This window comes from Amblyomma americanum, chromosome 4 (assembly GCF_052857255.1).
Source record: "Amblyomma americanum isolate KBUSLIRL-KWMA chromosome 4, ASM5285725v1, whole genome shotgun sequence".
NCBI classification, from domain to species: domain Eukaryota; kingdom Metazoa; phylum Arthropoda; class Arachnida; order Ixodida; family Ixodidae; genus Amblyomma; species Amblyomma americanum.
The window spans coordinates 182,046,484-182,058,668 of record NC_135500.1 but is presented as its reverse complement, the minus strand read 5'-3'; the positions used below and the strand labels follow the sequence as shown (position 1 = coordinate 182,058,668).

The following is a 12,185-nucleotide window of genomic DNA, read 5'->3' as shown; positions in this document are numbered from 1 at the left end:
AGGACGAGGTGGCTCATTCAGTTCGTACAGCCTCCCTGCAAGAATAAATTCTAGAACCCTTCAGTCCGATATGTTAACCCTTTGATCCCAGCGATCCATATAAGGTCACACAGCATGACCAGAAGTGAAGCTGCGAAGCTGCGTGTAATATTGCTGCCGCATCAGTGGCGTCCCGGCAGAAATATTTGAATGTTATTTCACAGCTTACTGTTATTTCACTTCTGCCACATTGTCAGTAATCCGGCCACAATTTGTGGCCACATATATGGGGCCGCTGGGATACAAATGGTGAAGACTGAAATGATCACCTTCAAACAGACTACGTTTCCTGCTCGTCGCGAGGAAGACGCACCTGGGCGCATTCGGCGCACTGGCCGTCGTGGCAGACGGCCGTGCGGCAGTCTCCGACGGCCTTGCCGAGCACCACGAAGTCTCCGTGGTCGGTGGGGTGGTGGCGCAACACTGACTCGGAACACGCGTACGCGCAGCAACGGCCGTCGTGCTCGTACACGCACAGCAGGCGGACGCCGGGCAGCAGCCGCAGGAAGAGGCGCGCCAGCCGCACAGGCACCAGGCCTCTGGAACACTTGACCAATCGCAGAGCCGGCAGCGGCTGCGACTGGGGGGACTCGAGGGAGACGCGAGCCAGCAGCGCCCACAGGGCGTCGGGCGTCATCTCGACGCGCGTCGCCGACGCGTCCCGCAGGAACCGGAGCAGCGCCGACGGGGACCGCTTGTCCTCTGCAGACGCGCCACAGTCGGTGGGAACGCCACTGGGGGCCGAAACGGGCTAACTTGGATCGGCTGCAGCAGTCATTCGGATCCTCGCTATATGCGGACGGACGGTTAGCTGGTGGGCCCTACGCAATCAGTTGCGATGCATCCAATGGTATAGTTGTAACGCAGCCCCCATAAGGATTACCCCTTGTGCTACTTCTACTACGGCTCAGTCCAGGGCGGCTCGGAGACGAACCAGCCCGGAGTTCACGAAACCTGGACTTCACGAATCCTGGAGTTCACGAACCCTGGAGTTCACGAACCCTGGAGTTCACAAAACAATGTGGACGACGCAGCCTTTTTTTTTTTTGCGCAGATATATCACCACGAAGCCCGTGCTAATGCTTTAGAAAATAATTGAGAAACGTCGTTTACATGTTACAACAATGCAAGATGATGGTTTCTGCAGAAGTTGCGTCCCTGTTGCAGTCATTCGCTATATGAACACAAACCATGCAGCACGCCGAAAAGTCAAGACACGGCGAGGATATGTTGTAACGCGATGGCAAGCCGAAGAACAGAACGACATGGTCCGATGACAAATGCTTTTAATGGTCAACGGGCCTAGCGCGAGCGCTTCGTCCCGCGCCACTGCCCGTTAAGTTGTATTCTGCTCCGTTAACAATAAAGACTTTTTAGCGTAGCGGATACGTGCTAGCGTAGACGTGTACAGATTTACCGGACGCTGGCTGCGCACGCGCAGTGGTAGGGGAGCGGCCACGCGGGGCCGCTGCGCGTATACGCCTCTCCTGTAATCATTAAAATCTCCCCCTCTCTCTCTGGTATACGTCTAGGCGTTTACGTCTGCGCTATGCTAAAAGTCTCTAATATGTCCCGTCCACCACCTGACCACAAACCAATACGCGCGCTGATAGCTGGGTATACCTTGCTGGCATCCACAACACTTGTATAGGTATAACCGTGTCTTTCGGACTAATATCGCAGGTCACATAAGTTCTGTCTGCATCTTGTTTGTTGACTGTTCACGGAAGTCGTGATGCCTGTCCTACGCACAGCGTTGACTCCAGCCGTGGCTTGCCAACGTCCTTCTGCAAAGTGCACCGAGCTCGCTCATCAGTCGCACAGTTAACCATGGTGTTTTCCGAAAAAAAAAAAGCAAACGCGCATACACCGTTTTGAAGATGTCTGAAGTAACATGCGTTGCTTCACTGTTGCAGCAGTGCCGCCGATATGCATTTTCCTCATGGTGTCCAACGCACTCGAGCACTGGACAAGGAATGCTACTGACAGAAGCCCTTCAATGGAGCGCTGCTTCAGCCACGGACGACTGGGCGCGCTCTCGAGTGCATGCTATAGTATATATCGCGCCGGGTGCGTGCTTGCCTTCCGTCGGCAGCGCCACCGTGGAGCCCGAGCACAGGGCGCTGAGCACGTCCTCCCAGAAGCGGGCCGTGTCCACGCCGTCCAGCACGGCCACGGTGTGCTGCTGGTCGGCGCCGACCGGCTCCGTCCACTCCCACCGGTAGCGGCTCAGGCAGCGCTCGGCACCCAGTTCGCAGGGGCCGTCCTCGCCAATGACCTTCAGGAGCGGCCGCCTGTCCGCAGGAGGCGCCTTCAGCAGCTCCCGGCCGCCGCCGTCGCCAGCCTGCGGGAGTCACACGTCAGCATTGCTTCAGAGTTCTTACACACACTGGTCACGAACACTATGCAGATCGCTTGTAGATGACGTCAGCAGAGCCATAAAGTTGCGTACAGCTTACGCAGGCTTCCACGAGGCAGGCGGCAATAGGCGGATCGGATGTATACCGGTAGTCTTTCGCCGCGCTTCTGGCCCACTAACATGGCGGTGTTGTGATCGGAGGCCCCGACAGCGGGAACAGACGAGCCCGGCAGGCGCCATCGAACTATGTTTGACCAAAGGTGCTGTCGTCCTGAGAAGAGGATTAGGAACGGCTCCTGGCTACGGTGAGCTGTGACGAAAGGCCTCTCATCCCTTCGTCCGGAGTATGGAATGCGGCATTTCTCCCGAACTGCGCCCTCACGTGGACCGGCAGAAAGACCCGAACAAAGGCGCCGGACCCGCCTCGCTCGCTGGCCTGCGCGGCCAGACAAAGCGGGGGCGGACACGGCTGATTCATCTTACCCTCTGGAATGCCCGGGGCCGTCAGGACGCATCTTTCCACGGAGGGGATCACCGCCTACAAAGCCAACGACCTTATGCACATGGTCAACCCGTCGGAAACCGCATTCCAGGACGCCTCTTTCCCACGGAGGGGATCACCGCCTGCTAAGCCAACGACCTTATGCACCTGGTCAACCGGTCGGAAACAGCATTCCAGGACCTCAAGGCGCCAGGATTCCTTATCGCCTGTGCACGTCTTTGTGGGGGCGGAGCGGTCACGGGGTTAGCGAAGAGACTATGAAGAGTGTGTCTGCCCATTGGACGCTTGATCAGCCACCGGTTTCCCTAGCTAGGTGCCTAGGGAATATCCACGGTATTTAAGCCGCAATTTGGCTGGTTTCACAGCACTTCATCTCTGACTTTTGGTCTCCCTGCTTCTGTTGTAAATATGTAAATAAACCTTCAAGTTTACCAAACCTCCTGAAGGCTTCCCTCCGTCGTCTGCAGAGTTCATCGTCATGCGGTGAAGACCTCGGTCCCGATACCCAAGCATATCGGCGGCCAGCGTGATGCAGCTGCTTTCCATCTGTGCAAGACCTTTAACTCCACACCAGCACAAGCAGTGCTCTCCAATTACAGTAAAATATCGTTAATTCGATCCGTATACAGCATCAATAGGCGGGCACGTACTATGCTATCGTGATTAGTGGACAGACGAGAACTAGGTGCGGCATTCCTCATCAACCAGGATGTAGCTGTCAACATAGAGTATTAACGAGAGCTTGATAGTTATCGTAACTAAGCTTAATAAGACGTATACAAACTGAAGGTAGAGGCCTGCGCGCCTACATCCAGTCATGATGAACAGATCGTTGAAAGTTTCTATGAAGACGTCGCTTTGCGGTTTTTAGTGCGAGAACATTCGTATATGCCCACCAACACCGATCAAGAATCTTGTCACGTGGAACGTTCTTGTGTCGTTGCCTAGGAACAGCAACGCCATGTTAGTTACAAGTAAAAAAAAGCATAACAGTTACCTCCAATTTTGACTCGGCCGCCTAGAATTTGACCGTGCCCTACACGAAGGTGACCTCCAACTTTGGCGCGGGCCTCCTCCAAAATTTATCCCACCCAACCCCATAATTTTACCTTAGTAGATTTGGACCAAAATCGATGTCTAGGCATAATTGAGCGTGTCCAACACGATGGCGACCTCTAAATTTGTCCCGGGCCATTGCCAAAATTTGACCTAGGCGATTTGAGAATGCTTTCTCACTACAATAGGTTTAACTTCTTACAACCCTCACAATTTTTACGTGGGTGACAAAACGTGACAAAAATAAGGAAAAGAAAACAATGCTTGGATCATTATTACCGCGGTTGCAGTCAAAGTTTTGCTGCGGTTTCGTCGTTCTGTGGGGGCGCGTTCTTTCCTTCAACCTTTTGCCACGATTTGTCACCCACGAAAGCATCCGCTAGAAGAATTATTTTTTTTAACAAAGGTATTGAGGCTACGCTCAAGCAGCCATCGTCAGGTACCACGGTGCAGTTCGACGATTTTTCACCTCATTGGGATGCTTCCTGATAAGCATACCGTTATTAAACTTTGCTTTGGGTTCTAATACTCCAAGCCGGCGTTCCGGTGGTGAGCCCAAATGTCAGAAAACGCCAACCTCAGAACTGTTACTCCGTTGCAGGATTCGCCGTCTTCTGCGTTTATTGTGTAATGGAAAACCATGCTGAGGCCCATATTTTCCAAGAAAAGTTCGAGAAATAGATGGTTCAAATGGACGCCACCCCCCACCCCCCCATCCTTGATGACCTTTTGTTCGTATGTTAAAATAAAGCTGTGCCCACCCATCTCACCTACCCTCTCCAAGATTGACCCATACATACGCCCCCTTGTATCACAACGGAATTTATGAGCCCGAGAAAATCAGTCAAAGCAAAAATAAATGAAGCTGTGCACGAGGTACCGTCTTTGCCAAAAGTAAACGCAGGCTGCCCCTATACGCTTCGCGTGCTATAGAAGACTTATAGCCCGCAGGAGGATAGCGACGGCGCAGGTTCACATGACGTAGGTTGTCCTCACAGCCAACGAGGGCTGGCGCCATCTCCGCAGGCAGCTTGCTTTTCCCGCTTTCACAGCAACCTGGTTACTTTTGGCGAGCGTGACCGTTGATGGTGATGCAACATGCACAGTTCGTATTAATATACAGCACTTACAGAAGACTAGAGGTCAGTGCAGCTGTTCGGGTGGTTGGTGGATCACTCTGAGTTTCCATAAGCAAGTCCACCTCGTCAATGGGCAATTTCCTGGAATGCGTACCTGGAGGGCGTCCGCGACCTTGACCGTCCTCTTGTGCAGCGCGAAGCGGCCGGCCGTTTCGCCGTCCACCACAGCGCAGCAGGAGGGCGGCACCTCGACGGACGTCGCCGTGGACGGAACCAGCGGCGTGCAGCATGCGGACAGCCGCGCGGCGGCCAGGAAAGTAAGCACGGTGTCGTCGGGCGCTTTCGTGCAGGCGGCGACGTCCGGAGGCACCGAGTCCGGTGGCTGCAGCAGCGCCTCGGACAGCCTCGCTGAAAGCTGGTCCAGGTCGCCGAACGTGCGCCGCCGGTCCTTGAACACGGTGGCCCCGTGATGCCGGCGCCGCTGGAACTGCTCTTCCAGTGCAGCCAGCACGTCGGTGCACTCTGCAAGGAGAGACCGTGCACTGTGGACAACACGGAATCGCAGCAGCCGAGAGGCACCGAAGGACTTATAGTGCTAAGGCTCGCGCGAAAGAGCCCGCAATCACCGCTTTCTGGTTCGAAAACTTGTGTGTCGATTGACAAATTGATTAACTTTTTAGAAGCAATAATAAATTTATCCGGCAAAAAAAAAACTCACAGGAGGGTTACGACTATGTAACGCGAGATTCAGCGATAGCTGTTTAGGCGTTTCGTTCAGTGTAGGCGTTTTGTGACGTGACCACTGGTGTAGTGGTCGAGTGGTGCACCCCTGCACTGGCAGGCGGCTGTTCCAAACAGAGCCACGCGTAGGCTTATGCGACCCAGGTTGACCGGCGACGAGAAAGCCAGGGACGGGCACCTAACAGCTATCGCTGTAAATAAGCCTGGCCATTTAGCTCACATAACCTAAAAAAACGCGCACCCCGCTATGCAACCCGACCTCCGTAGCGCATGAAGACGAGCAGAGTCCTCTGTAGCATGTACTTGCAAGCGCGAGTAAGGTTTGGGGGATGTGCGGACACGCCCTGCCCCTCTGGTTTGCCTCCCCGCGCGCAATGCGTCCTTTCTAGTTACCGTAACTAACATAGGAGGGTGCCAGCGTCGCAGCGACACGAGCTCCACGGACGGCGAGATTGCTGCGCGCGCGCGCGGTGGATAGTTAGCTCTTCCTCTTTGGCTGGGGAACTCGTTGCGTGCAGACTTGTCGGCGCGGCGCTTTGCCAGCGAGGTCAGGCCTCGTGGGGACTTTCCCACAAGCTCGTCCCGTCCAGCCTCAGAGCTTCCCCCTGCCCTAGCGTGGGCGAACGTTCGCTCATAATCTTGCGGGTGAGTCGGACGAGACCTCGATTCCTTAGCGTGTTTTGTTACTAGCTGGCGTTATTGTTGTAGTAGCAATAAATGTCTTGTCTGTGTCAGCCAGAGTATCGTTCCTGTGTTCCCACTCAGAGCAAGGCCCACCGTGGTCGGTTTGCGCTCGGCAGCGCGCGCGATCATGGGGTGAGGTCCGGGCGGCTTCTGTAGCGAGAGCTACACTACGCCATCTCTTTGCTCCTTTAGCGTTGCACCCCTTGAGCTCCGTGGCGGCGCCGTGGCCTTGAGCCGGTTGGTCACGTGGTGCGGAGCAGCTGCGCGCCGGCGAAACCGAGCTGCAACAGCTGTGCGCATGCGCCGTTCGATTGGGGGAGGGGGAGAGAGTGAATCCACGTCCAGGGACGAAGATGAAGAAGGAACGCCCAGCGAAAAGGAGCGGCGAAAGACTGACTGCAATTCGACTGAGCGAGTTCCACTCGGCCAGATGCAGCTCTCGCTCCAGGTTTAACCAGAGCTATACCACAGCCAATTTTTAATGTGTCATCCGCGGTTAAGCGGGGAGAACTTATTAAACCCCCTATTACAAACCCACAGACGTCATCGATCGTTCTTGAGGAAGCGAAGTGGAAAGTTTCCATTGCGCACGCGGGCCTCTAGGAGCTGTGCGGAGTGACACCGTCATGTGGATCGCATACAATGAGCGGGCGCTGGAATTTCACTCTTAAGGCGGAGCTTAAGAGTCTCCGAAGTTTTTTTTTTTTAAATTGCCGATAGCATTTCCTTCTGCAAGCACAGCTATATGTGCTTTTTCTGTAATTAACGACCATTTGTGAATTAATTCTTTCCACCAAAGTACAGCACTGCAACACCTGAAAAAAAAATATGGTATTCATTAGTAGGATATAATATCCGCAGAAATGAACCGAAAACTGCGTTGTTAAAATAAACACCGAAATAAGTCCGTCGAATTCTCAGAAATTAAAGTCCGAAAAGTCTAACTCAAAATTATATATCATATTCGGTGTATAGAAATTAAGACAGACTCGAGAAAAGGGAAAAATTGGAGGGGGAACTTAGCTCCGCCTCAGGGGTACGCCGCGATAACGTTAATGAATTAATGCCCACATATGCGCAATTTGTCATCCTCTACATTCACAGATCAGTGGGAGTCCTCGTACTAATCCTGTCGCAGTGGTGCAGCGCCACTGCCCTGCAATGGCAGGTGCTGCCACCGATGAGGCTGTGTGAGACCCAGGCTGCCCTTCCCGGGCAACCTCTCGCGACCAATAATTTAACTGCTACCTGCCACGATATTCATTTTGCTCACAATCCGGTGGGCAGGTTGTGATGACGCAACAAGGTTGCGTGACCTAGGTTGCTTCTCCAGGAATTTTTCGCTCACGACGCCGCCGCCAAACTTTCAGCACAACGGGAGCCTTAGCGTTATCGCGTTAAAAAGAAGCACCAAGCTGGCAACCGGAAGAGGCACGAATCCCACTTGCGCTGTAGAGGAAAAGGAATCGAAAGGCTAATCCCGCCTGAACATTAACACCACCACCTCAAGAATGTAGGAGGATTGTGCCAGAAAAGCAATTCGCACTTGCCATTACTGCTGGCGGTGCTCATACAGCTTGCAGAAGGCATCTGGAAGAAGACTCTTTTTCGGACAATTTCCGCAGGAAAGCACGTCTTGGTGCGGCTCACGTAGGCGTCGATCTTCTCGAGGCCGAACAGAAGGCAGCCACGGTTCGCAACCAGCGCGGAGAGCGTTGCGCGACTACTGCCGCGTCTTCGCATTAGAGGCGCCAGTTCGAGCTGATTTCGCAAAGCACAGGTGCGGAGACAATCCAGGCGATCAGTGTACAGCCTTGCCAAAAACACCATCAGATCAGCCACATTCGGCGGCCACGGTTACAGCACGCTTCCGTATCTCAGGCAAGGACTCTCAGCGCGTACTCACCACAACAGTGGCGCGCTGCTAAGGCGTGATTCTCCAAATCACAGGATTTCTGTCCTCTCTTAAACAAGCACAAAACCGGCGCGGTGGAAACGCATTCGTATATATGGCCGCCAATTTGGACCGGACATAAAAATGTTCAAGGTCAGAGCAGCTCTTCTTCCTCTTCAGATGTGGCGCCACTCTAAGTCATGAAGGGCTAGAAGTGCTGCGGGTGCTAGTTCTTCGGCGGACCAGTTGCGTCGCCACAGTCGTTAGTCCTTCAAACAATAAGAACCTTACTAATTTACTTAGAAAAAACTTCATAGTTGTCGCCATGTAAAGGGGAGCTCGTAGCACTCCCCCCTTATACTCTGGCGCAGCAGGATTTCACGCACGACCTGATCACGGCCAAACGAAACTGCCTGAAGGAGACGTTATCGCAGAAGATCGACGCGACTCGACGTGCCGAACAGAAGCGAAACGAGCGGGCTTATCTCATTCTCAAGACGGAAAAAAAATTCGTTGGAGGCACTTAGATATCTCTTAACGGCGGGAAGGCGAAAGCCGTTTGCGAATCATTGCACTGATTTGAATTTGCCGCGCTTGAATTCATTTCACGACAGAGAAGAGCAGCTGGCGCGAGCGTGGGGCCACGTGGCCTAGGTAGCGATGAAACGGACAGCCACCGCGAGTATGCGCCATTAAAGACTATCGCCTTAATATAGGCCACGCTGTGCGAGCAGAGCACAGTTAACCGCGAAGCGTGTTTTAAAGCGACAGCTGTTAATGTTTGCCGGGACCTCGTCATCTGCGTTCACAGATAGAAGAAAGGGAAAGCGCCCAATGGGGAAAGGAGGCAAGAGGTGGGGTGTAGGTGGCGCCAGGAGCGCAAGCCTCCTCTGCGTTGGTCACCTTCAGGGTCATACAAGCGCGACCCTATAAAACTTTCTCATCACCATGTATTCTGTGGAGGTATGGCGGTCTTATTTATTCCGCAGCCCAGCACCTATTTCTCTCTTGCTAGTTTCACTTCCTCTTTCTTGCCTTCTCTCACGGTGCGGTTGGGGTTTCCTCAGAGCAGTGACGCATTTTCTGTGCCTTTCCTTTCTTCAAAAAGCAGTTGATATATATTCTTTATTTTGCACACTTGCCATACAGGCATAATTTGGATCCCCTGGATACTACAGGAAATCATGTAAGGTATTTTCGTGCAGGAACCGGAGAGGGCTGCTGCTCTTAATGTTGTCGGTCAGCCACTTGTCGCCGTTAGTCGCACTTCCTGTAAAACCCGTGCCCTTGATGTCCCAGCCCAATTCCTCAGCAGGTGGCGAACATCCGCCTCCGCAGCTGGTGTGGCACACCTCGGGTAAGGCGGTGGGTCTTGAGTCTTCTTGAGAGCCTCATCGGCACCCGCCGCGGTGGCTCAGTGGTTAAGACGCTCGTCTACTGAGCCGGAGTGTCCGGGTTCGAACCAACCGCAGCGGCCTCGTTTCGATGGAGGCGAAACGCAAAAGGCGCCTGTGGAGTTCGCTGACCTTTCCGCGAACTCGTTGATCTTGTGTCCGCAAAGAAGGCCACACCAGTGGGGTCGGATGTCCCCAACAAAGGAGCCCGTCCCGTCCCTGCCTCCCCTTCGTGCAGCGGACGTCCTCGTTTACGCCGCGCCGTCACGGGGATGACCCGCCGGGAAAAACGCTAACCAAGTACAGCTGTCGACATGTGGTTGTTAAGGGGCTGACGAGGTTTCGGGGGCGCACGAGATACGGCGGTGTATTCAGTAAACACTTTAGCCGAGTGACCGGAAACCCACTATTCCCGTAACGACTGTGTTCGTCTCGTGCGGTGTATTCAGAATAGTAAACACTTTAGGGATCGTTTTGTCGCGTGTGCGAAAGAAAGTGGTAACGGCTGGGCCGTGGGTGCCGTGGGAGAGGGTGGTCGCGTTTGTGCTGTTTGTCTATTTGATTGCAACCTCTCCTTTCCCAAATGTTTAATCAGCACTCTTTCCCCAATCTGTGATTAGTTGGCGGAAATCCTTATCCTTATTGGCGAGATGGGTCGTTTGTTATCTTATTGGTTGCTGTCCCCGCTAAGGGCGGAGACAGAGGGTTTAAAGCCAAGCGCTCTGGGTTGAGCGGGGGCTGAATTCGTCTGATCCACGATTTAGTCATGTAAATAGTTTTATCCTTGCTTTGTTTCTTCTCGTTTTTTTACCTGTGTTGTAAATAAATAGTTAACCTTCTCCTTTCCTTGAGTAATGTGAATGTTTGCGAGTAGAACCACCGGGTCATCAAGAAACCCCGATTTCATCATCAAGTAGTTTCCTCTCATCGCCACCGGAAGAGGAAACTCAACTGGCGCAGTCGACAGGATCGCAACTGGCGCAGTCGACACAGGATCGCAACTTCTTTCTACTCAAGGCATTGGACGGAAGGTGAGAAGAACAAGTCGGTGGACAAGCTGTTTGTCCTAAAGGAGAAAACGTGAAGCTGCGTCGAAAGACGACGTCGAGAGCTTCAGGATCACGGGTCGAGTTCGAGAGGACGTCGGAGGCTCAAGTCAGCTAGGAGCTGAAGGAGCCGGGCAACAACAAGCCATCGAGGGTTCGAGTCAGCGAGCTGCTGAAAAGAACCAGGCGTCCACCTCGAACTGGTTTGAGTCAGCGAGCTGCTGAAAAGTAACCAGGCGACCAAGTCAAGCCAGTCACACGAGGCAGAAGTCAGCGAGCTGCTGAGAGATCCAAAGCTCAAGTCGTCCGCATCGAGGAGCCTGTCGTCATCACGGAGGACGACGAGATCACCGGGGCAGAGAGCAACCAGTAAGGTAGGAGACCTTTCTGCTTTCTCCGAATTCACCATGTCGGTGTAGTGTTTATGTGCTAGAAACGATAGCGCGGAAAACGGAATGCCTGCCGTACGGTATGATCAGGAGGGCAGGATGCGATGCATTGAGCAGGAGGAGGCTGAACAGCTAAGTGAAATTGAAAATTTGAAACTGCAAATTGAACTGGAAAAGAGAAAACTTGCACAGATGCAGTTAAAATTAAGACAGGGGGCGAAAGTCGATAGCGAGGTCTTATTCGCATCAGTTCAATGTTTTGTCTGTATGAAATTTGGGCATTCGATGATTGAGTGTCCAAAAGAGCAAGAACAAGATGTTCCCGCGGTGAGGGGAGATGTGTGCGAGCTAGTAACTCAGGTAGAGATACTGGCGCCGGCATGCGGCGACTTGCACACCGACGATCAGAGTTCTGAAGCCTGTGTGGATTCAGGGGCCGAAATAACAAAACAGGAAGGTGATATAACGTTGTGTGCTAAGCCAAAAGAGTGTACTGCAGGCACAGGGGCGTTAGTCACAACTGTGAAGCATTTGCTGTCAGAGCAACCGAATATAGAGCAGACCCAGGAGGCACTTGAGTGTGTTGCTCACGATCAAGGGTTCAGCATCGTGACCCAGTCTATATGCGCTAACTCTGACGCAGCAGTAAGGGTCGAGGACGAGAAGGCGGATTTGAGTGCGAGAACGTGCTTTGCAGTCGATGGCAATCTAGCTGCCAAAGAGGAGTTGTCTTACCAGCCGGTGCTGACATTGTGCGCACTCACAGTGACAGCAGATCTAGCTAGAGGTGTAGGGCAGCTGGCAACACCGGAAATACACGCACTAACAGAGCATTCTGAAAGGGAGCAGCTAGAAGAAGAAAATCAGAGTTCAGATTTCGAAGAGCATTTCGAAAGTCCCCACGATTCGGTTCGCGACAGACCCGGGGCTTTAGTAGAGCTTCAGGCAGATCCGAAAGCTGCAAATGTTCCTGCAGCAGATTGGGAGTTAACAGGAACAGCT

At 53.2% G+C, this 12,185-nt stretch overlaps 1 protein-coding gene across 1 annotated transcript in view; it reads right to left on the bottom strand.

The window, feature by feature from the left end:
- The window catches only part of LOC144128798 (uncharacterized), a 38,671-nt gene that overhangs the window by 15,623 nt on the left and 10,863 nt on the right, over nucleotides 1-12,185 (bottom strand). Inside the window, exons 2-4 of the mRNA XM_077662514.1 lie at nucleotides 5,190-5,557; nucleotides 2,122-2,383; nucleotides 353-741 (exon numbers count right to left, since the gene is read on the bottom strand). Coding sequence (XP_077518640.1) covers nucleotides 353-741; nucleotides 2,122-2,383; nucleotides 5,190-5,557 — 1,019 coding nt within the window. The remainder of the gene's footprint in view (nucleotides 1-352; nucleotides 742-2,121; nucleotides 2,384-5,189; nucleotides 5,558-12,185) is intronic.